This window comes from Mastigoproctus giganteus, chromosome 11 (assembly GCF_048544385.1).
Source record: "Mastigoproctus giganteus isolate SK-2022 chromosome 11, ASM4854438v1, whole genome shotgun sequence".
Lineage (NCBI taxonomy): Eukaryota > Metazoa > Arthropoda > Arachnida > Uropygi > Thelyphonidae > Mastigoproctus > Mastigoproctus giganteus.
This window is the reverse complement of record NC_143585.1, coordinates 105,291,367-105,317,333: the sequence shown is the minus strand read 5'-3', so window position 1 is coordinate 105,317,333 and position 25,967 is coordinate 105,291,367. Positions and strand designations below refer to the sequence as shown.

General features: G+C 36.4%; 1 protein-coding gene across 1 annotated transcript in view; it reads left to right on the top strand.

The window, feature by feature from the left end:
- The first annotated feature begins 1,942 nt into the window (after positions 1-1,942).
- The window catches only part of LOC150078326 (ceruloplasmin-like), a 38,753-nt gene continuing 14,728 nt past the window's right edge, over positions 1,943-25,967 (top strand). The window contains exons 1-6 of the mRNA XM_090385288.1: positions 1,943-2,226; positions 17,239-17,489; positions 19,325-19,537; positions 19,987-20,156; positions 20,534-20,700; positions 21,699-21,805. Of these exons, the coding sequence (XP_090241414.1) occupies positions 2,009-2,226; positions 17,239-17,489; positions 19,325-19,537; positions 19,987-20,156; positions 20,534-20,700; positions 21,699-21,805 (1,126 nt within the window). The 5' untranslated portion in view covers positions 1,943-2,008. The remainder of the gene's footprint in view (positions 2,227-17,238; positions 17,490-19,324; positions 19,538-19,986; positions 20,157-20,533; positions 20,701-21,698; positions 21,806-25,967) is intronic.

The window sequence follows — 25,967 nt, the reverse complement described above, 5'->3', positions numbered from 1 at the left end:
GTACTGCCTGGGGTTCGTACTGGTAGTACGGTATGTTCTGATCCTGGCTACCTGGTCGTGTCTATGAGTGTACTCAGTCTGGGTGATCACCTTGCAACCCGCGGTGATGTGTTGGATCGTTTCTGAGGCCAGGTGGCATTATTATTATTAAAAAGAATACAATGATATAAACCAGTAAAACGTATTTAATAGATAACATACAATAAAATACAATAGAAGCTTTCGAGACAGTTGCGTCTCTTTATCAACTAATTTGACTAAATTTTGAATACAACGGATATATGGCGCCTCCGTAGCCAGGTGGGAAGGAGCAGCAGTGCGCAGCCCACACTTCTTGATTAGACCGGGGTTCGAGCCTGTCACCACTAAATATGGAGAATGCGGAAAGGTCAGGGAATGACCACCGCATTTCCCGGAGCAATATGGCCTTAGTTGCTAATGCTCCTAAAAACCAAATAACAAACAAACAAACAAACAAACAACGGATATAGCCGTGCGTGCAGTGAGGCGTGTTATTCATTCAAGTTGGTTTCCTATTGTTGTCGCACGGACATGCGCTGTTTTCATCCACCGTTTGTAGAGGTGTAGAATGGTTGTCTCCAGGATGTGGTGCATTCTCACGCCTTTGCAGCGGTTTATGGCCTTCGGATTGTTCAATATGGCAAGTGACTCTAGCCATAGGCGGTGGCGAAAGTGTCGTGAGTGGTCTACTATTTCGCAGTCATGAGAATGCACCCCATCCTAGAGACAACCATATTACAACTCGACAAACGGTGGAGTAAAACAGCGCATGTCCGTGCGACAACAATAGGAAACCAGCTTGAATGAATAACGCGCCTCACTGCACGCACGGCTATATCCGTTGTATTCAAAATTTAGCCAAATTAATTGATAAAGCTTCTATTGTATTTTATTGTGTTATCTATTAAATACGTTTTACTGGTTTATATCATTGTATTCTTTTTAACCATGGACCTCAGTACACCAGGCCCATTTATTATTATTATTATTATTATTATTATTATTATTATTATTATTATTATTATTATTATCTGTATGGTGCAAGGAAGCCTGAGGCTTATGCTGCATCATCCAGAAAAAAAACATAATTCCCGAGTTACCCTAAGAGAGAGAGAGAGAAGTAGAAGGGAATCACCAAGAAAGAGAAGAATGATGGGGTTAATGTGTCTCTCATTTTTATTATTTATTTAGAATAAAGAGATTATACGTATATAACTTCAAGAATTTACAACTTTGCTTCCCAAAATGACAGAGACTATTTTTTTTTTTCATCAAGATCCACAAAAGAAAATACACAACACCTACACTGACGATTTTTTAAATTAACACAAAATATTTACAAAAGCCTATAACTGGCTTATCGTTACAATAAAACAACAGTTTTAAACTTCCAACTAATATTTTATCACTAAAGTCTAAACGTTGGATCATCACTAATAGCGTAAAGGAGGAGGAGGAGGAAGGTGAAGAGGATAGGCAGAGGTGTATGGTCCTCTGTGATAGTATTGTGGCTTAGCCATTTGTCATTCGCCTGGAAGGACCTAGATTCGAATCCCATAGGAAACTGAAGAATTTTTAAAGACGCCTTCAACTAGACCTATAACAGCTAGGCGATGTCAGCCGGAGGTAGTAGGGTTTTTCTGTGAATTATTCCCAGTTTAAACTCAATTTAATTAACTCATTTTCTCAGTACATAATTTTTTAATAAGATTTAATTATTCGTGTAGCTTCTTGAAACGCTCTTTGTTCATCAAAGTGGTTCCGCTTTAGTCCGAATTCAAGCTACTGTAATCACAACAAGGAAGTGTATTAATAGACTGTTTTAAGAAATTCTGACACAACACATGTTCTAAGTACCGTAGCACATTTGAAACCACCGCCAACATAACTTCCTTGTACATTTGAAGGAGAGAAGGGAAAGAGGAAGTGTATTACTTGTCTGACCGGTTTGAATCAGCATATTTGATTACTCCCACGCTCTGTACCCATGTCATTTGGTGATTCGAGATACAAAATAGTCTTGTACTGTGCTTTAGGTATTATGTCCCTCGCTGTTATTTGTAGTATCTGTGTGGCCGTAGGGATATCTCAAGGAGCTTCTGTTACACCTAGGATTGGGAAGTCGCGTGTTTATCATATAGCTGCTGTGGAACGAACCTGGAATTATGTTCCAAAGGAAACATTGCTGTTGAAAAGCCGGCAACCGTAAGTACGATGAACTAAATTTACTACGATTCTGTGTACCAAAAAAATGCGTTATTTGTGTTTCATTCATGGATTTCATTTTCATTCGGGATAAACTGTGTATATTGTAGTATATTTGTAAAAGAATAAGAGAGGTTTATCTCGATATGATATGTAGGACACTTCCTTATGATACGATCCAGAAATTAAAACGAATATAAATTAAAAAATAAATTGAAAAAAAAAAATAAAAATAAAAAATCAATTGAGCACAGTTAAAACTCAATTGAACACAATTTGTGTAAATTAAATTATTTTAAAAATTTCGGGTTTAACATATGCTTTATTATTTTAAAATAAAATAAATATAATAATATTAAATTGCAAACACTTTATATGCACGTATCTCAATTTCAGAGTAATATCTCAAATATTATTTTTAATAATATATTTATGAAAGTCGCCTCCCCGAGATTAATGTAATTTCTTTAAATTACCGTACAGTAACGAAGTACTGTACTTAATGAAGTACAGAAGCCTGTCAATAGCTACTAACCAAGTTGATGATTAGTTTGTTGAAAAAAAAAAGTTGTGATGAGATATATAATCATTTAATGCCATCAAATAAAGTATTCTTTGATTATCTTCAAAAATGATAAATCCATTACTTATTTAAAATATTAGTTTTTATTTTTATTTTAAGATATTAGTTTTTCTTTTTTAATACTGAAATTTCATGTATAATTAAATTCCAAACGTGAGAACTCTCTGGAGGGATCTCCCTGCACGATAATCCTCCCAGTAACAAGGTTTCGTGTGTAGAGAATCAACGATTTAAGTTACAAATGATTGTCACAGTTGTCTGTGGCAAAAATTTATAACTTATTATTCTAGATTCTTCAGATTATGGCCCTCTTCGGATTATTACCTGTTTCCAGTACGGAAAAAAAATTGAACCCTTTAAAAGGCCAGAAATGTATGTAGTGTCATGTTTTTTTAGTGTTTGTGTTACTGTGTTGTTTAGTTTCTTAGTCACTAGAAAGGCAATCACCTGGAAAGCCTGCCCAATCCTTGTCCATCTATACCACAGGGAGATGAGCCACAATTGTATCCCTACTAGGCTTGCATAAAACCGAGAAATTTCAAAACCGAGTTTAACCGAAGTTTACTCTTAAAACCGATTTTCTCAGACTTAGGGGAAATAATTAAAAGCTACACAGGTATTTATTTTATCTTGGGTAGATTGTACAAATCGTAATCAAATCTTTTAAACAAAATCTATCACCTCTTATAGTAAAAAAAATAAAAAAATTAAAATGCCTACAAAAAAGTAACCAGCTTGAGATTATACAAAATTACAAATTGTATTCAAATCCTTTGAATAAAAACTATCTTCGTATACTAAACAAAAAAATAATAAGCCCTATAATAATAATAATAATAGTAAATAAATAAAAATAATGTGAAAAAAAACAGCTTGGGGAAATTACTTTACAATTTATTGCTCAGCTTTTTTCTGAAAATGATCCTTTAAAAAACACAGTATATTGAGCATTTTCCCTGATAGACTTGACCTTATTTTTGTGTTAAAGAGACCAGTGATCGAAAACACTCTCTCAGATTGGACACTTGCTGGTTTAATGGTCAGCAGTGCTCTATAAATTTTCGCCAGCTTTTCACTTCTACTGCTAGTTGCCGCCAAAATTTTAAATTCTTTGCTGATTTCCAATTCACTCGGATATTTTGAAGGCTCTTCAGTTAATCTCTTTATTACACTATCATACTCTCGCATGAGTGTATCTCCAACATCGAAACTAGACGAGTTTTGCTTTCTTCTAAAATAACAGTTCGTTTATTTTCAGTTTCTTCATTCAACGCTAAGACTCCTTCGGAATGTTTTGCAAATAATCTCTGATGTTTTGCAAAAAATCTCTTCAGCATGCTTTTTCAAAACTTGCTTACTTGGAAAATCAAAAGTTCTTGAACCTGAATCTTCTTTCCTAAACTTTTTGGGGTTGTGTAGATAGCTCAGAAAAGCCACAGTTTGGCAATTTCGTCTTGCATTGTAACGTTGCAAAAGGCTTTGGTGAAAATTTAAAGCAAATTGGTTTTTTGCTGTATCAAGCAGAAATTCTATTGAAGACTCTGCATTAAGTAAGTCTGTGTCTTCTGAGGTATAGCCTTCAGAATCATTTCAACTGGTCGCAAAGTTTCACATAGCAATTCAAGTGTTTTCCAGTCATCGTCAGACACAGATTCAGTTGACAGTACTGCACATAGACCATTTGGAATGCAAATTTTCAATTTCAAAAATCTCTCAATCATATAGAATGTGCTATCTCATCAATATAATGCAATCTAATATAAGTTTATATTCTTTCCCATTAAATTTTGCTTTAACAAAATTTTGTAATATGTTATTTTTGTAGGCGATTTTTGAAAAAGTTTGCAAATTTTTCTGACTTTGTTAATAGTTTGTGCAATATTGGCCATTGGATTGAAGAAATAAATGAGCTCATAGGTAAAGTCGGTTTGATAAAACATGCCTTGCTGTATTTCATCAACTTCTTCATCATCACTACTTTCTTCATTTTCTTTGGGAGACTCAGAGACTGTGGCACCATAATTGATTGCTTTTTCATAAAGTACATCTATAACTGACCGATGTATACAATGGGATATACATTGTTGATGATTAGGCGTAATTTGCTTGCCAAACTTAATCATCATCATTGCTGCTCCATCGGTGGTGCAGGCAACAATATCCTCATCCAAGTTCAAATCAAATTCCTTCAAGTGTCCATTCACAATTTGCTCAGTTCTCCTACTATCAAGTGAACCATTAATCTCAATAAGACCTAACGACCAATGATTGTCTTTTGAATGCACATTTATATTCATATACCTTTTATTTTGTATAGACGTATATTCGTCTAGAGTTAATGAATACCGTGCACCCAAAACCAATGAATTTTTGAAATGCTAAATGACTTTTTCTTTCTTAGTTTTATAATAATTCAGAACCATATTTTTAATTCCATTCACCGAGGCTGGTGGTAATTTATCGTATTTATTCCTCTGAAGGTGAAGGCTTGATTGTATAAACTCACTCTTGGCAATCGAATTAAAAGAAAATCCATCTAAAGCAGCTAATTTAGAAATCTCTTCTTCCATAGATTTTTTAACGATAAAGTTTTCTAATGTTCTTACCATTTTTATGGGAGGTTCACTGGTATCTTGTTTAATGTCAATCTGATGCATTTTCTTTCAATGCAACATCAAAAATGATGTAGATCCTCCAGATGACTTCATTATCTTCTGACATTCCGAACATTGTGCTTCATCTTTGCTTTTTCGAGCAAAATAATTCCATACATTTGATTTCATCTTAGACATATTAAGAGTAATAAATATTAATTAGTAGGAATTTATATCACCGGCAATTTTAAATAAAAATATTGAAGACAACAAAGGCACAATACTATGCGTCACTCCCGCAAGCACTGAATGAAGAGTCTAAACGAGACAAGTTTCAAAATTTTCACGATAGAAATTTTTATTTTATTTATTTGCAATTTTTTTTTTCCCATTTAAATCTATTGTATTTTCAAAATTACATAAAAGCTAAATTTGGTGAAGCTGCTTTTTGGAGACCATTTGATCGCAAATTTAATAGGAATAAAGAAGCAAGAAACTTTCTACAGTTGAAATTTGATGCAATATTCAGCGAATCTGTTTCTAGTGGGTAACCATCAATAAGGCGCGTTCCATAACTTGCCTGGCGAACAAGATAGATGGAACGGAGAATGTTGAGCATTTTCTTTTACGCTATCGCTCCGACTCACTCAGTCGTAAATGAGTACACCTGCATCGTGCCATGATACAGGTGGGAGGATAACAGGTACCCTTCCTAGATTTGGGCCACTTGCCCGTGAGATTCGTACCTAAACATAAAATAAAAATAAAAAAAAAAACATGTTTAAAACATAAAGCAGTTCAACGATCCAGACAAACGAACAAACAAAAGAAAATATGCGTAACAAAAACCTATATTCGAGGGCTAACTAAGAAAATATTCGAATCCGGTTTTAGAAGCTCGGTTTCGGTTTTAACAACTCAATATGAAAACAGATTTAACCGGTTTTATAAAACCGATTTAACCGGTTTTATAAAACCGGTTTGCAAGCCCTAATCCCTACCCACATGGGTCACAAGATCACGTGGAAGTAGGCCACATTTTACTGAATCTAACAGTCCAAAAGAGAACGAGAGATTGGAGAATGCAACACCAGTAGGTACTAAGATCAAGGCTGCCCAGGCTATAATAAAAAAATCAGACAGTGAAGCGAATTTGCTCAATAAAACGAAACAAACATACCCACTGGTATGGTGAAAACAAAAATACCTACTGATATGAAAAATAGAATTATAACGGACACTGGGTTGACAAAACTTTTGTCAAACCAAAACTAAACTAAACATAATTTTTCAAACTTAAGGGTTCGGGTATGTACCATATGTACATAATTAACGAATCCTGTACAATACACGCAAAATAAGTATTCAAGTCAAAATATTCATTCAGGTCAATTGGGGTGGTTTTGTGGGGAACAAACCAATAGTTCGGGTTACATTTAAAGAGTCATGAAAGTAAGAATCACAAACAAATTCAGGATGTAACAAACATAAACACAAATAAGTTTACAGGTTATTACAGCATTTATAATAATAATAAATGGATGATGTCACAGAGAAATATTAATCATACTGCATCGAGTGTGGCGCAGGATAAAGTCACTCTCGTTCAGGCCTTAGGAAGAGGGGTCGGTTCGAAAAATCAGAAACGGTCTCCGAGGAAGACAGTGGAGAAAGTGACCCTGTCACCCGTATGGCTACCAGAAGAGAAGGGTAAGACCATCCAGCCCCACTAACTGGAAGTGCTTCCTGCGCTAGTGACCACATAGGAAAGGAAAAAAACGCCAATGCACGAAGTGGAGCATCGAAATGAATACGTACATCATGCATGCGTACTACGAAATAACGAAGCTGGAGACCGATATGACAAATTACAGGGTGAGACTACATACCAAGTGGCTGGAATGATTCCTGGATATTCAGGTCACCGAACAGCGAATAGTGGACCAGAGAAGGACCATACCATCGTCACGAAGAACCTGACAGCTCCTGCAACCTCGGAAAAAAGCAAGCAGGACGTGAGTGATCCAACCACAAAGGATAAAGAATACAGAACGAGAGGAGGAAGAACATACCACCACCTAACCAGAGGAGAAGAGCAAGAAGAAATACAACCCACAGCAGCTGAAGTGGAAACAGACGAGGTCATGATATCCAGAATAGAGGACGAGTGTAAGAAGGCCCTAACAGAATTCGAAGGAATGGACCCCACAAAGACTCACGTGATACTGAAGCAGAGACCGAATAGAATTTTGTGGAGAGCCACAGACCACCACAATCGGCACATAATACAGCATTACCTCGACAGCAATGGTGCAACACTGGAGGCCATCCACACAGCCATGTATTGTGATGTGGTAGCAGCCACGAGGATTAATGGCAGAGCAACGAGAGACCAGCAGCAGAAGAACTGAAACCAGAAGGAATCGCCAGCTTGGGAAAGAAGGCTTCAGCAGAAGATAGAAGAATTAAGAGTCAAGATAAGCCAATTGACCCAGTACCAACGGGGAAATAGGAGTAAGAAATGAATTGGAAAAGTGAAGAGCATCCTCAAGAGAGACAGCGTCCACAAAAAAAACCGAACTATTATATTTAGGTCACCCGATTAATTAAATTCATCTGCTGTGCTGTGTCTTATATCTATTAATTGCGTGGCGTGTGTTCTATGGTCGATTTGTCTGTTTTGTTGGACGAAAACCCCCAGTTTTCAGGGGAAAAACCTTGATATCTACGCCTGAGACCGACTAACTCAGCCACGGAGTGAAAAAAAGCCCATTAAAGTTCCTTCGCGTCATTGACGGGATTCGAACTCGGACCTTTTCCACCCGGAGTGGGGAGGACGGTGATGATACCACTGTGCTACCGCGCAAACCAAGACAGCGTCCACAGCAAACATGAGACAAAAAAATTAGACACATTGAAGACGTATTGAAGCAGAACCTCCTTGCACTCAGCAAGAGACTACGCCGATACAAAAAGAGAGCTTCTAGAGGAAAATAAACAACCGAATCTTCGATGAGGACCAAAGAAGCTTCTATAGGCGTCTCGGAGAAGACGGGAAAGAAGGGAACGGACCGCCCGAGCAGAAGAAGATTGAGGAGTTCTGAGGAAACATATTGAGCAGAGAAGTAAGACATAACAGCTGAGTCCCCTGGATAGAAGTAGAACGCAAGAAAATCAAGGACGTACGAGAAATGAGAGGGTGAGAGATTCGGGAAGAAGTAAAACAGACGATCAAGAACTCTCACAACTGGCGAACTCTAGGAATAGATAACGTCCACAACTACTGGTACAAGAAACTCACTTGCACACACAAGCCATTGGCAGAGCAGTTCACCCTAATGATAAGGCAACCACAGACAATTCCGAAGTTTCTCACTCAAGGAATCACATATCTGAAGCCTAAAGACGAAGATACAAGAAACCCGGCAAAATATAGGCCAATCATTCCTCCCAGCAATGTACACGATCCTGACCAGCTGCATAACCAGGAAGATATCAGACCACTTGGAGAGCCAGAACATAATAGCCGAACAGCAGAAAGGATGCAAGCGGCTGAGCAAAGGATGCAAGAAGCAATTAGCCATAGATGCCGCGGTTATGGAGCAAGCCTACAAGAAGTGCCGCAACATGTACACAGCCTATATCGATTACCACAAGGCCTTCGACTCCGTGCCTCATAGCTGGCTAATAGAGGTGCTGAACATCTACAAAGTCAATCCGATGGTGACAAACTTCCTAGGAGAAACGATAGAGTGCCATCATTAAGGTAGAAAACATCACAACCAGGCCAATCCCCATCAGGAGAGCAATCTTTCAAGGAGATGCCCTGAGCCCATTGTGATTCTGTCTAGCACTTAACCCGCTATCCACCATGCTCAACAGTAGCAAGTACCTATATAACCTCAATGAAGGAGGGAAGAACCTGTATACCCTCACCCACCTGATGTACCTGGATGACATCAAGCTCTACGTGGGAAAAGAGAAGCATCTGCAGCAACTACTCCAGATCACTGAAGAATTCAGCAATGATATTAGGATGGAATTTGGTCTAGACAAATGCAAGATCTACGGATTGCACCAGGGAAAATTAATCAACTGAAACTACCGGCTGCAGACTGGTAAAGAGATCGAAGCCATGGCAGAGGTAGAGGCCTACAAATATTTGGGGATGATGCAGGCTCAGCAGTTACAGCACAAGGAAATTAAGGCCTGCCTAACTGAAAAATACCATCAGAGACTCAGAAGCCTGCCGAAAGCAAAGCTAAACGGAGGAAACACAGTTAAAGCCATAAACACCTATGCAGTCTCAGTGCTAACATACTCTTTCGAGGTCAGAGATTGGATTAACACCGAGCTGGAGGATATCTTGAGAAAGAAAGGACAATGATGACCAAGAGCCGCCAACACCATCCGGAATCTGCCGTAGAGAGACTGACAATTGCCCGGAAAGAAGGAGGAAGGGGCCTGATAGACTTCATTGAGCAACAGAAAACAGGTATAGTTAACCTGAAGGATTACTTCCAGAAACACGCAGCAGCACTCCACCAGGCCATGAGGAAGATAGACAAGCGGTATACCCCACTCAATCTAAGTGAGGAATCCCCCCAACCAGGAGGCACAAATGAAGCTGGAAAGAGGGGCAGAGAAGATACTCCATGGCAGACACTACAATGATCTCCATCAAGATCACATAGATAAAATTGCTTCCAATGCATGGCTCACGAGCGGGACGCTCTTCCCCGAGACTGACGGATTCGTGCTCGCCATCCAAGACCAGGTAATCAACACCAGGAACAATACAAAAATACATCGCCAAGGAGCCCGGAGTGTTCGATAACACATGTCGACGATGCCACCTGGCCTCAGAAACGATCCAACACATCACCGCAGGATGCAAGGTGATCACCCAGACTGAGTACACTCATAGACAAGATCCTGGCTACCTGGTCTTGTCTATGAGTTGATATGAGTTCTATAAGGAAATACTAGTTGATCGAAGAAAGTGTACTGTACTACAAGTACGAACTCTAGGAAGTACTAGAGACCCCAGCCCAAAAGCTATACTGGGACCGCGCCATAATAATGGATCGGACAATCCCGCACAACAGACCGGGCATAACCCTTGTGGACAAGAAGGTAAAGGCTACCTATCTGATTGACATAACGGTACCCAACACTGGCAACCTGCAGAAAACCCATGGGGAAAAATTAGGAAGTACACGAACCTAAGAGAGGAGATCAAAGAGATGTAGCATATGCAACAAATAACGACCATCCCGATCATCTTGTCAACCACAGGTATGGTGCCAAAGACCCTACTTAACAGCCTAGCAGCAATAGGTCTCCCAGCGAATACCTACAAGGAACTCCAGAACGTTGCAATTCTGAACACCTGTAGGATAGTCAGAGAGTTCTTCGACCAACAGTAATACCAGACGTAACAACAACTACCCTGCGTACTTGGTAGCAATACCCGTCACGAGGTGGAACCCATAATCAGGGAGAAATAATATAAGAGCAATAATAATAATAATAATAAAGCTTCATCATACCAAAAATGAAAGTCTAAGTTACACCTGTCTATGTAATAGTTTTCTTAAGGTTAAGACTTTTGAGGTGATGTCCTGTAGTGCCAGAAAGTTAGTGCTATTATTCACAAGATCTTTATGATCAGGCGTGATAGTAGTATTAAAGAACTGTTGTATAAATACTTCACAAAGAGGATAGTCGAAAATAATATGTGAAGAGTCCTTCCAAATACCCCATCGACAAGATGAGCGCTAGAAAGATGAAATTAAGAGATTTGTGTTCAGTTTTAATTAAGATATCCGTGTACCGTCAAAATGAAAGATGTAAATAGACTAGGAACAAGTCACTTTAAAGTGGATTTACTAAAAAATAGTAGCGTTTGTAAAAAATCTAAACGTGACTCAACTCTTCAAAGAAGTTGCCCAGCGAGATTGCTCTCTGTCAGTAAAGACCTGCAAGCAGCGTGTTTTTTATTATTTTGGAGGCACAGCAGGATCAGTAGAGAGACCATCACATTCAATAAGACGACCTTTCCTAATGAAAAAGGATAGTCCTCTAAAGACCAAAAATAAATCTAATGGAAGGCAACCAGCAATAATATCAAATGCAGGAGTGGAGACCGTACTAGCAGTGACAAACAAAACAGATCTTTGGATTGAACTGAGTTTGTCTTGAACTGTGAGGAGCCTGGCACGATGAAACAATGTCCCAGCACCGTAGGTAGCAATAGGTATCACAACGGCTTCATACAATAATCTGAGAGTTTTAGCACTAAGTCCTCATTCCTGAAGAGAAATCCGAATGAACGTGGAGGAGAATTTTTTAAGTAAAACTTCTTTACGTCTTTTTTGATAAGAAAGGCTTCAATCTTCTTAGTAAGTGCCAGATCCATATCCTTCCTAAGAAGAAAAAAAATCTCCCACCCTTGATGCAGTACTTAACCTTAGTGCGGCTTGACCATTTCCTTATGCAATCGATAATCTCCTTCCCATCTATGCTGCCATAATTCCTGTATATCAGTGTTTCCCAAACTTTTTTGCTGGCGGATCCCTTTTGGCTTCGAAAAAGAATCACGGATCTTCACATCCTAGCTAACTTGAATATGGAGTGTCCGGACGATAGGTATCCAAAATTTAAAATTTATAACTTAAAACTGATTTATATGTTTATAATCTACCTTTTTCAGATTGATACAAAAATTACCTGAATAATAAACTGCCACTGTTTGAGTTTCTTTTTTTCTTCTCACAAAGTCCTTTAAAGTTGAGAGTGATTGTAGACAACTGAATTCTCATGTCGGGTGCGACATCCAGTCTGTAACGATATTTAGATTTTGTTTAAAAAACAAGTAAATTTCAAATCAAATTAGCCATTATAGAAATTATCCATGGATCCTCTGGGAACTGTTCTGGGATCAATTTGGGAATCTCTAGTGTATATCATTAACAAAACTCCATAAGCAGCAACGATTCTATCAGTCTGTCTGCACTGCTCAGAAAACTTCACTTCAGACTGCACAGTCACCCCTTTCTTTTTCGTTCTTCACCGCTTCAGTGTGTTACGTTACGTTACGTTATCCCATATTAACATACCCAAATGGCATGAAATTTTGGAATTACTGTTACCCATATCTAGTACCTTACATTTGTCAATGTTAAACCTCAATTGCCAATTCTCTGCCAACCTATCTAATTTTTCTAGGTCTTACTGCAGTAGTATACTATAGCATGCCAACCTACCAACCTTTGTATCGTCTGTAAGCTTAGATATTAAGCTTGATATGCTTTCATCAGTAACGTTAATAAATATTGAAAACATTAAGGAATTCATCAGTAAATCCTCAGGTACTCCACCAATGCATCCATCCAGGGCGAACAGTGACAATTAATAACCACCATTTGTGTTCTGCCACCTAGATATCCCTTTATCCATTGCAATTACTAGCCACCAATACCGCATGGCTCCAATTCCTACAGCAGTCTTTCGTTTGGAATGGTATCAAAAGATTTGCTGAAATCTAAGTATATGATATCAAAATAATTTTTTGCATCCAGATACTTTGTTCTTGAGTTACCGTAGCCAATCAGTTGATCAGATAAGATCACCCCTTAACAAATCCATGACACAATTGTCATATATCTGTATTCCGTCAAGATGGTCCAGCATTACTTCTGTAATCATTAACTGCATTATTTTACCTGGAACAGAAGTCAAGCTAGAAGGCCTTCAATTACTCGTTTCTCCCTTTGGTCCCCTATATGTAAATAGGAAAGCAATTTTCGCATCTGCAATCTGTAGGAGCCTCCTCTGAATCAAAAGATGCACCCATAACTTTTACAAAGGTTTACTTATCTCTTTTTTCTGCTTCTTTTAATATGATTTGTTACATTACGTCAGCAATAGGTGCTTTATTTACTTTTAGTTTCAACACTTTCACATCCATTTTCTTCTTAGAGACTGGATTGCATAAAGAATCTTTTTGCTCAGCTGCATCTTGTCGAGCTGCACACTCATATGGGATATGAACGCTGGGAAGTGAGCCAGTACCTCGCATTGTTTGGAAAACTTGGCTAATTACTTGTCGATGCGAAACTCTGCGGTTCGGAAAACGTCGCTCGTATTCAGTGACAGCAACAAGAGCATTTCCATTGCAAAATTCATAAACATACACCATATTGGCGTATTCAGCAATTGTAAATGAGAAGGGCATCTTGAAAGTAACAACCGAACACAAAAAGAGCGACACTGCACGCGACAGCTCTGATACGTTCGATAAAAGTCGCGCGGGCGCACGAGTTACGACCGCGATTCGCAGTGGTGCATTGCTGAGAATCTAAGAATATTACATAACTCCGTAATTAATTAGATCGGAACCCTTAGTTGTAGGAGCTTTTTTTACTCAAAATTGCCTCAGAAATCAGCTCCTGAAGTTATGTCTTATCTTTGTGAATCACTTATAGATATGTGTCTATTTTTTCTCTAAGTAATCCACTCTAACATTGCCCATATAAACTTGTCCCATAAGATCCTCCAGTACGCTTGTAATCCCCAACATCTTGCTTTTTCAGGTTGCTGCTGCATGTCCGAAGAGAAGCAGTGCAAGAATCAATTTCACCTCTGCTTTCGGCTCTTGTTAAAATATTTCTATGTGTATCCCCCTCCCTCACCCTCGTGGTATAATCGCTCGCAGTTGGTAAAATCACCTTCCTGGGTGGAAAAATCACCGGGTGTGGAAAATCTGAGTTCAAATTCCGTCCACTGAGTTAGTCGGCCTCGGGCAGCATGTTTTTTTCTCTTGAAAACTAGGGCTTTTCATCCAGCGACCAAAGAACTCACGCAAATTACAAACATATTATATACGGAACAATATGGCCAAGTTTCTGATGTGCCTAAAACGCCACTACAACAACAATTCCTTCCCTCAAAGTAATAGTTTTCCGATCAATAAACATTGCCTCAGAAAATATTCTTGCATCCCTTCTAAAATTAATTCTCTCATTAGTCTCCATTGTGGAAATGGTTCTGTTTTTTTCTTTACCAACAAAACAAAATGAAAACTTTGCAAATCTATTCAATTCACTGCCAACAAGTAATCAAGCTAGACGTTCAAATTTATGTTGGTATTTTAATACTAGCATATAAAATAATAAGGAAAACATTATAACTGACCCCAGCCCCCATTATCACGTAATGAAATGCCCCTGTTCGAGTAACACATTGTAACATTTTATTTGAATTTCGTTTTCTTTCTCCAACTTCACCTGGAATGTTCACAAATTATGCACCTTACATAATTTGTGAACATTCCATAACAAAAATCTCTAATTTCAGTTATATTACACAGAATGATCCATTTTGGTACGGATAAAATAAATAAAAACCTGTTTATTCTCGATTTGGCCAGCGAGTTTATAGCTTCATTACAGTTTTATTGTAGCTGATATACCAACGAAAGAGATTGCGTATTTGTTGTTGCAGCGTACAGACTGCATTAGGCATGATCGTACCTAAGTCCACGGTAGTATGTTACCCAAGGACCAGAGTAAAATATTTTAGAAACGAAGCGTTAATTCAGCCATTATATCCAGAAACTCCATAGGACCCGTCCTTCCAACACACTTCCTTTAATGCTGTTGCATCTCCATTGCTGATACTGAATCACCTGTACTAGTTTCGTCTATGAATGGGTACCGAGCACTGTTCCAGGACCCAGCCATGATTATCAATTACCAAATTACATGATTAATCAATTATCAGCAGTTAAATTCAGAGCATAAACATTAATTAGCTGTATTCTTCCCCCATCCAAATTGTCTCCTATGCAGATCTTTTTTTTTTTTTGAAAATTACCAAACTCCCTACAATCGGAACTATTTCCATACCGTTTGCATGTCGCGTGTTAAAGTTCAGCACGATGTACATTTTAATTTCTAATTGAAGTGGAGTGCATCCCTGTATAATAAAAGGTGAGTTTTTGTAAAAAGAAAATTTGTGGCGGATAATGTTGTTTTTTGACCAAAAAATAACATTGTTCACCATACAATATGTCGTTTAACTGGATGCCCCCATACCCGGATGTGTACTGTGATCTAAAATTGAAGGTAACTAAAAGGCTTGCCTTTCAAATTGTGCCCTATCAAGTGTAGATAACAGCAAACTAAGTAGCCTAGCTCTCCTTCCCATACATTCGGATCCTTGTGTTTTAATTAAAAGTTTTCCGCAACCTTCAAGTCTTCAATATTATCTCTAAAGCCCCATTTAAACTGAACACATTTGATTTCTCTTTTTCTTTTCGAAAAATTTAGTTGCCTGTATAACCATATCGCACTTTTCAGTCTTTCCTGATGGTTTTGAAACTATTTTGTCTCTTTTCCAAAAATTTTAATGAATAGTGAATACTTATAAACCGATTGCATTGGTAACCATGAATGAGAGAATGACTATACATTTCTCACTCTCTCGTTTATATCCACGTATAATACCTCAACATGTTGTTAGCCAGCGTTCCAACAAGGAGAAATTAATCCCTAGATCTAGGTCCTTGGCTTACCATGTACAATTCTATGTCTGCTGCCACAGTTTTCTACACCACCCAACTAAGTTAAAACTTTACCCTCCTCCTGAGTAACTGTGTTATTATCTCCATCTATAACTAAAGCGATTAATGCATCACTTACTTTAACTTCTATATTCGATTATTCCATAACTCGTTTTTCAAGGTACATTTCACCATTCGTAGTATCATAAAATGAATGGTACAGTGACTCTTTCAGAAGGCAAACCGCATATAAGGCTATTTCCAACGGTTTCCTCGGCAATGTGTGGCCCTAGTAATAATCGCTGTGCCTTCGAAAAAACAGAGCTTCGTCTGACTACAGGATGTTATTTAAAAAAGCAGACCTGCTCCATCCACCCAAGCTTACCTTCCACGGACTCCACTTTTCTGCCACATGCTTCTGCTGACAATTACTGGAAGTACTGTGCAATATATATAATATACATTAATACTTTCTCTGTGGATACAAATCGACGCGCTCTTGTTTACAAAAGTATGAATATGAATACTTAGTCCCCACACGTAGCAAACGAATTTTGACGTAGTACAGGAGAGCGTGGGAGATGGTGTGGAGAGGAGCACGAGCTAGTTCTTATTGGCTTTTAGGATTCGAGCGAGCTGATAACACCTCTTTCCTATAGGTTTTATTGGTGCAAAACTTATTCAAGTCGGCATCGAGGTGCTGTACTTTATGAGATGGTACTTCAGCACATTAGTGTCTTATTTAAGAGAATTTCTTAACGAAAATTCCCCAACAAAGAGATAGGCTGCCATAGACCCGCCGAACAGCTTCCAAGATCTTCCCATTTAAATCTGTGCATTTTTTTCCCTGTGGATTATTTGAAATAAAATTCCGAAAACATTCATTGCTTAGGAACTTTCTAAAATTAATTATATAACGTTTAAATTAAGTAATTAAACTAATATTTAAATTAACTAATTGAATTGATAGTGATTATACTAATATACTAATTATATTAATTATTAGTAATAATTAGTAGTGTAATGTTAATAAATGCATAAAAGAAGGATTTTACGTATTGAAACACAAAAATAAAAATAATGTTGGAAAATGTTATAATTTTCACCAGGTTTCTTTTATTTAATCAAAATTTTATTAATTATTTAATTTTTTATTTAATTAAATAAAATTATTTAATTTTATTTAAACCAAAACAAATAAAACTTAATAGAAAACTCAAAGGTCTATCTCTGTGTAATCTCAACTATTTCATCTCCAACTATTTTAGCTTTGCAGATAAATATTTGAAGAAGAGCGAAAACCCTTTAAGGTTAGGTCATGCATATAAAAAAGCACTGTTCAGAGAGTACACAGATGAAACGTTTCAAAAGGAGAAAGAAAGAGAACCATGGCTTGGAATTCTCGGTCCCTTAATACAAGTAGAAGTTGGAGACACAGTTTTAGTGAATTTTCTTAACAATGCCTCACATCCAGTGTCACTGCATCCCCATGGCTTGACCTATGATAAGCAACATGAAGGTGAGTAATCAGCTTAAATCATTTCTCTCATTTTGTTTTCACATTTGAAATGCAAACACGTATTTTGAACTAATGATATATTTTTTAATTCAGACAGGATTGCAGGTATCTTTGTTTTAACTACGTTTCTACTTAATTCAAAACTAAAGAATGATGAAAGCCAAATTATTACCTTGTTCATATTCCAGTATTACCTGTTATTATAAAAATTAAATAAATCGCCTTTTTTATAAGATGGTGTTTAAAAAATGATATGCAGTAAAATAAAACTGGATATAGTAAATTATATAAAAATAATTACCTAATATGTGCAATATTATTTGCCCAAAGTTTTTAAATAAAATGGAAAATTAAATGAAAATTATAAAAACGCTCCGGTAATTTGGGCTAAAGTTTTCGGGTCTGAGGCTTCAACCAGAGAGTGAGTAGAGACTGCATGTGCAGGATTCATCAAGGATTTAGTGAGGTACGTGAAGGAACTCTTTTACCCAATTCTGCTTCTGGAAACATGGAAGACTGACTCAATGAAACTTCTAGATCCTAATGTGATTCTTCGAGGCAAGTTCAAAGGGTTTTTATTCGTATAACAATAATTTATAAGCTGAAGGGAGGATTTTATTGGTACGTAATTGTTCTAACCATGTGCGTTGAGATTCTTCGTATCAATAAATTCAGTGCGTGAATTTTTTAACATGGATTTCTCGCCATATTTCGTAAGTCTGTAATGGAATGAACTACTAGTGCTAACATTAGAACCTGAATTGCATGAAATCGGAAATTGAATTATTGGAAATGATTATGATGCAGAAAGAAGATAGCTTCCCAAGTGGAAAATTGAGATTCCCTTATGTGAAGAATGTAAACTGATGTCTGCATTTAAAAAAAAGACTAGTTTCAAGTGGCTCTCGAGCTGATAGCGGTATGAGAGCTTTACCTTAATACCACTAGTAATGTTCTAATTATCTCTGTCGTTAATATTTGAAAAGTAAAGAAATTTTATTTTTAACTTTTAGAATGGTGCTGTTGGTGGCTATATTGGTATCAAAACTTTGAATCGCTGCAGAAAAAATTCTGGTTTTAACTGGTTGTTGATCAGAATCCTATATTTGTCCTATGTGGTGATCCCAAAGGAATGCACTGAATAAATAATCGTTCTGTATGCCTATAACGTTAATTCTTCTTCCCCTTTCTTAAAAATGAACGAGGTTTCTATGACAGGATAATGACCATATTACTTTCAATTCGGACTGGGTTAGTTGGTTTCAGTGGTGGTTTTCTTAAGTTTTTATCCTGAAATGAGACAAATTGGTTAGTAGAATACAGTAAATTTATAAAAAAAACACACTGATTACCTCGATGCTTGAGTTACCTTGTGTTAATCGTAAACAAAAATCATACAACAAAGTTCCACTGCATAAAAAATGGAGTAATATTTTAATTCGCCTTTGGCAAGCGGATCAGAACATAGAAACAATGTTTAAAGAGAATTTTGATCTCGATTCTTCAAATAAAATAACTGAGAATCAGAATACATGGTAACCAGATTTTTTACAATACTGCACAATTGTATTGAAGTTAATTCATTTGATACTGTGGTTGAGAAGTATGGTGACCAACGTCCAGCACATCTTCCAGTGATAAAATAGTCGCCAAATACAAAAGCATGTTTATCACATTTTTTGAGATATTTTAAAATCAAATCTGAATCATCTTGTTTCAGATCGGGTAAATATTCAGTTTTAAACTAAACACTACCGATTTTCTTCAGCTTAATTTAAAGTTTTAAACTCAAAGGTAATTAACACATATAAATTATTTTTTAATTTTCTTATTAGGAGCCATGTACATGGATAACAGCTTATTCTCTGACAAACCAGGTGCCAGCATACAACCTGGGGAACGTTATCAGTACTCTTGGGAAGCTTTGAAAGAAGACGGCCCAACATCTTCTGACTCCACATGTCTCACTTGGGCCTATCATTCGCACGTGTCTGCAGACAAAGATATTCACAGTGGATTGATCGGTCCTTTAGTGATTTGCAAACCAGGTAAATTATTAGATACTAATTTACATAATAGTCTGCATGAATTAAAATGTTTTTGGATCTGATCTTCCTCAGCCTTTAATCATGATTCCTTTTCACTAACCACTTACAGTGATTACTTTCTTTTAAATTTTTGAATGATAGTAGGACACCATCTTTAATGACGTTAATCCAATTTCATTATCAGTAAAGACTACCATCAGATACAGAGTTGAATCAATTTCTGTCTCATTAAATACTATAATTAAAATAACATTCGGTAATTTTAATTATAATATTTAATAATTAAACGCTATCATCTCAATATGAAACAAAAGAATTATTCGACCGCATATTTTCTATAATATGACGTTTCAGTTCTCAAGGTAAATTGAACATGTTTTAGTTGATCAACTTTTGCATATATTATTATCATAATCATTGCATTAATTCCTCATTATGCTATTTCATAGGTGCACTAGATGTTAATGGTCACCAGAAGAATATCGACCGCTCGTTCGCCTTGTTATTTCTAGCCTTTGATGAAAACCAGAGCTGGTATTTGGATAATAATATCTTGAGTTTTAATTCCAACATTACTGAAGAAGAACTGGACCAACTAAAAGAGGATACAGATTTCCAGGTAGGTCTGCTCATGATATCGTCGTTAAGAAGTAAGTAGTTAACATAAATTACTGAAAGAAGTTAATAATGATACGATATTACAAAAGCCGGAGTTATGTACATAGCAAAGAGAAAACTGAATTTTCTCTTTGATACATACTGAAGCTCTTGATAACCCATTTACAGTAATATTTTATTGGCTGTCGCAAGTCTGAAGCTTTTGCGATAAAGTTACTTGAGCTTTTGATAAAGTGAATTGTTTATTGTTAAAATTTATTTTTAAATTCAAATTTTTCTGTTTTCTTACATCTGTGAAATTAAGAACCGTGATAAGAGACACTAGTAAATTCATCATAAATGAGTGTATCAGATACATAGAATATCTTTTTTATTTAGGAATCCAATCACATGTATTCTATCAATGGCTACATGTTTGGAAATCTTCCAGATCTTCACATGAACATGGGAGATCGGATCAGTTGGCATATATTTGGAATGGGAAACGAAATGGATATTCACACAGTGACATTCGAAGGACATTCTCTTATTTTAAATGGACATAGGTATGTACATTAATATTATACAGTTAATTTATTCTTTTCTGAATGATTATTGATAATCATCGAATGCAATGCTTTCAGTGCTTCAGCTTTCCTAAAAACATATATATATATATATATATTAAATTTAAATAGAATGGTTAATAATTATGTAGTTTAAACTTTCAACAAGAAAGACCTCTTTTAAATGATAATGTAGAACCGCAATTCCTTTTCATGTAATACTCATGTACACCAGCGATATTTGAGTGCCCATATTATTTCAAGATACATTAAAAGACAAATGAATACACAAATTATTGTCGAATATTTCAATGACAATATACTATTGCTCAATATTATACTGACGAATGTAGTTTGAAGTAACTGTATGGTCTGGATTCTGTTGTATATAAAGTATAATATTAAGTTCTCTCTCTCCCGATATCTGCGAGAGTTCCGTTCACCCAGATCTGTCCATTTCCCACCTCGCCTAACCTTCCATCACTATCTTAATATTTCAATGGGTTCTTATCACTTATTAAAATTTTGAAACTAAAAATTATAAAATATAAATAAATTTAAAATGAGTGGTTAAATATTAGGTTTAGTGCTCACTACATATCCGTAGAGTCGTATCTAAAATTAGATAGGCTATAAGAATATTACCATATTTTATGATGTCATGTGAACACAGACACGTTTAAAATTCATGTTATACCAAAATGCATACTATTTGTCCATGTGGTCTTTCTCTCTCTCTCGGAGACTTAGCTCGCCTTATGGCAACCCCCACTGGATTATGGACAGAATATTTTAATTGAAATCAGTTTGCCAAAAATGAAGGTTAGATGGTCGACTGTAGCAAGTTTTCTGTTTCTAGAGCCCAATCTACTACTAGAGTAGACATAATATGTTCAAATACAGTATTTAACTTGAACTTGATTAACATTTTTTAACAATGTATCAGCGTTTTTGATTGCCATTATTTGTGAATTATATTTTCTTTATTTTATGTAAAGAACGGACGTTGTAAGTCTTTATCCAGCAAAATTTACTACCAGTGTTATGACAGCAAAGAATCCAGGTGTTTGGTCTGTTCGTTCTGAAGTTGGTCATCATTTTATGGGTAAGTCAAATCAATGTCTTTATGAAAAAAGTTTTGGAAAGAGATTAGTATCACTGGTATACAGATCTGAACTGGTAACCATAACCACAAATCGTCTGTTCAAATCTGTATGCCGTTACAAATGCTGTTTTGGGAAGGAGTAACTTGTTTATCTCGTGAGTACAGATTATAAGCGGTCTGTAATGGTGTCATCAGAATCAGAGCCGTAATTAGGCATTCCAGTGCCCGGAGCAAAAAGGTCCCTATATCTCCTGAATAAATAAATAATGAAATAATGCAAAATGCGTGTCGCTCTCTTTCTGAAGTACTGTTCGCATGATATCTTAATTGTACTTTAACCTCATTACAATTAATTTAATTGCAACGATGTTAATTTTTTAGCTAAATAAATAAAAAAGAAAGTTACTTTTAACGAAAAATTAAATGACTACATTCTACAGTTTAATTTTGCTGTCACTGTAAATTCAATTTTCATTCTTTAATAATATTTCAAAAATTAATCACTTAATCATTCCAAAACACTATGCAAATAAATATTAGAGAAGATATAAATAATGACACATTAATACATAATTATGCACAGGGAATTAACAAATGTGTTGCTAAAAATTTTGATCAAGGCTGATCGATAAAGTTAAAATTACTATTCATACCTGAGATGATACGAGTGATAATTTTCAAGAGGTAGTTCAATTCTAGTTCAACTCTCCGTGGTGGCACTCATAGGAATTAATTAAACAACTACAGCACGTTGTTAATTATAGTACCAGTAAATTTAAGATGTTCTTAAGAACAAAAGTCAGTAATGCTTAATAGATGGCGCCACTTAGAGTGCAAGAATATACGTAATTAGTTCGTCATTATGCAACAAGAACGAACTTTCGTAATTACTTCGAAGTAATGGCAAAGAGGAAAAAAAATAATAATAAATCAAAGAAAAATAACTGCATTTTATCGATCGCGCCTGCACAATGAAAGTCAAATGCCTTACAAGATTCATTTGATAAAAGCTTTAACTCTCTTATCTTAATTGCCCGCTCTTCAATAACAGCAGTTTTTATATCTAATTAGTGCGAGGATTTTATTAGATAACTTGGAAAGCATTCTAAACAAAATGAAAGGAAATTAAAAGACAATGAGAGTAATTCTCTAAAGTGAAATTATATTAATAGGAAAAGTTGCGTTGCTTAATGAAAAATGTAATAATTAAAACAAGAAGTTCTAAGCGCAAAGTATTCTGATTCTAATTATTTCAACCTTGTTTCAAAATTGTAGATGACAGCTCGCAAATGGAAAATGCACCTAACTTAGAACGTTTCCCCTTCTCCTCACAACCATTTATAATTTGTCCGAAGTTATAAATGGTTGGATAGAGCTTATAAGCTAAGCACCAGCCTACTTGTTTTAAGATAGAGTATTGCAATAATTCCCCCCCCCACACTGGACTCGAGGGAGCAAGCACGAGGGTATAAAAGTACACGCACTTTGAGTGACCATGGTTCAAGCCCGCATGCAGTCGTCCTGGAGTATAAGCAGAGATTTATTTATTATTTAAGCGAAGGTTCCGAAGTGGTTTGCAAAAGAAATTCCATATTGGAGAAAAATCGAATTCACGGCCCTCTTGGGTGAAGAAGTTTATGTTCCGAATTCGATTCTCTTCGCTGTAGAAGTTGAGGGATACTTTCCGTCAAGGTAGGAGGAACCTTTATTTGATGGGCTATTTTCAACCCGTAGCCAGTTAGTGAATGATTCATCTCGCCCCCAATCCCTAAAACCATGAGTTTGTCTTCCTGTAACTGGCAAACCGACCGTAGAAAATACAAAGAATACAGAAAACACACTTTCTAAACTTGTGAACAATGGGCCCATCCGAATTTCACCAACTTGTTTTATCATGTGATTTGTTCAGTTGCTTTTAAAATTTCATTAGTATGTAGTCAGTTGGTTTTATTTTCTGATGTACTATTAAGCCTACTGCGGGATGAATTAAAAGATTAAAACATGGGTTTGGTACCAGGGAAAAGTCTTATCCATTATGCTTGTAGTGTGGGTTCTGTAAATAAAGGGAAAAGAAAGAAAAGAAAAACAATCATAGAATATACACAATTTAGACAAGATACACTAACTTAGTAATATACAACTTGGTTGATAAGGGATAGATGGCGCCACTGGAACAAACTTTCAGACCGTTTGAACTAGGAGTAAAGTTAACACGGAATTTTGATTTTTTTTCCAATAAATTAAAAAAAAAAAAAAGAATCAGCCAACTAACTTTGCAAAACCTGTCCAGTTAAACTTCTTTTTAAGCACTTAATATAAGGGTACCGCATGTAAATTATATCTTTTGCCTAAGTAATTTGCCACTGTGGAATGATATTAGCATTAGCAGCGACAAACGACTCAAGAAAGAAGAAACTTTATACAGTATCAGGCAAAACAAAAAAAAAGACACTTCCCATTTCACCTATTCATTCCCTCAAATAGTTTATCTAGTTCTTACTTGAATTTATTAAGCTACTAACTTCTGCAACAATAAATGGAAGTTTGTTCCAGCAATCAACCAACCACTGGCTAAAGGCAAACTGCCGCGTATCTGTTCTGCAATCATCCTTCCTCAATTTGAATTTGTGCCCCCCCCATGCGCGTAGTCTGAGCAAGAGGAAGAATCCCATCAACATTGGGCTTGCTCAATCCATTCAAAGCCTTAAAGACCTCAATCAGAAATCACCTCTCAGGTGCCTTAGTCTCCAGACGCTGCAATTTGCAGAACCGAAATACTGAACCTATTCATCAGATATACTGAAACTGTTCATCCTTCAGCTGAAATTTCTATTTTCCAGTCAGTTTGAAACATTGTGTATTTTTACACTTTCCTATCGCAACTATAGTTTAAATTCTGACAGGTATTGTGGCAATTAATAAATACTCAATCTTCTCTTCGTCACAGATCGGAATATCTTAAATTCGTTATTATTGCCTTGTGCTTTTAGAGAACTCAATGTGGATTTTAACGGAGCTTATTCTTTGTCATTGTCTATCCACATTCATGGCACCCTAGCCCAATCATCTAGTGACATTTATAATAAACTAATTTTTTGTTTTCTTTTAAGGAGGAGAAAAATATCCAAACTCAAACCCAAGGCAGGTCTCTATTAAGAATACCAAGAACTCGTAAACTGCAACGAACTGGAAGATCTTCTACAAACATGCCTGTTTTCGTTATACCAATGGGTTGAAAATAACAAGATAGAACGGCATAACGTTTACTCGCCACTGGAGATCGAAAGTAACGGCTGACCCAACAATGGCCCTCCATAACCCAATCAGTGGACTAAGAACTTGGTACATTCTTTTCCAAACTTGTGGACGAGAATTTTAGATCGTGGACTGCTTGCGATGTAACACGAATACTATACTCAATGACGAATACCTGTTAGGTATTCGTCATTGAGTACTGAGAGGAGTGGTTTTTTTTTAGGCTATGCAGCATGTAAATCGGGCTTCAATGTACATTGACATTCGCAGTATGCCACTAAAATACACTTTTTTTGTGCCACAATCAGGCTGAAGTTAGCTACCCATCGTCTACAATGCGGTTGGAATCACTGATCAGCTTCCTTTCATCTATTTTTTATTATTATTTTTTTTTTTTTGTTAGCAATTCGAAATTAAGGACAACTGACTTTCCCGAATCTAAGGACTTTCCCGAATCTAAGTGAGTGATAAACGGGAAACCGTTTATCACTCACTCGCTTTTTATACAATTTTTTCAGTGTTCCCTGTATATTCTCTCCATTTCAAGTGGTCATTAGCATTAGTATTAGCATTAGCATTAGTAGAGGCATTTGATGCAAGAAAGCAAGCTTATGCAGCATCAGCCAAAAAAAAAAAAAAAAAAACCACTTCCACTTCACCCCTCTGTTCGTTCAAAATACCTGTCCAGCTGAGCCTTAAATTTATTTAGGCTATCAACCTCCACCACAAGGGATGGAAGTCTGTTCCACCAACCAACCACCCGCTGGCTAAAGGCAAATTTCCGCACGTTTATCCTACATCTGTCTTTCCTCAATTTGAATTTATGCCCTCTCAGGTGATTATTCTGAGCAAGAGGAAGAATCCCATTGGCATTGAGCATGCTCAAACCATTCAAGGCTTTATACAC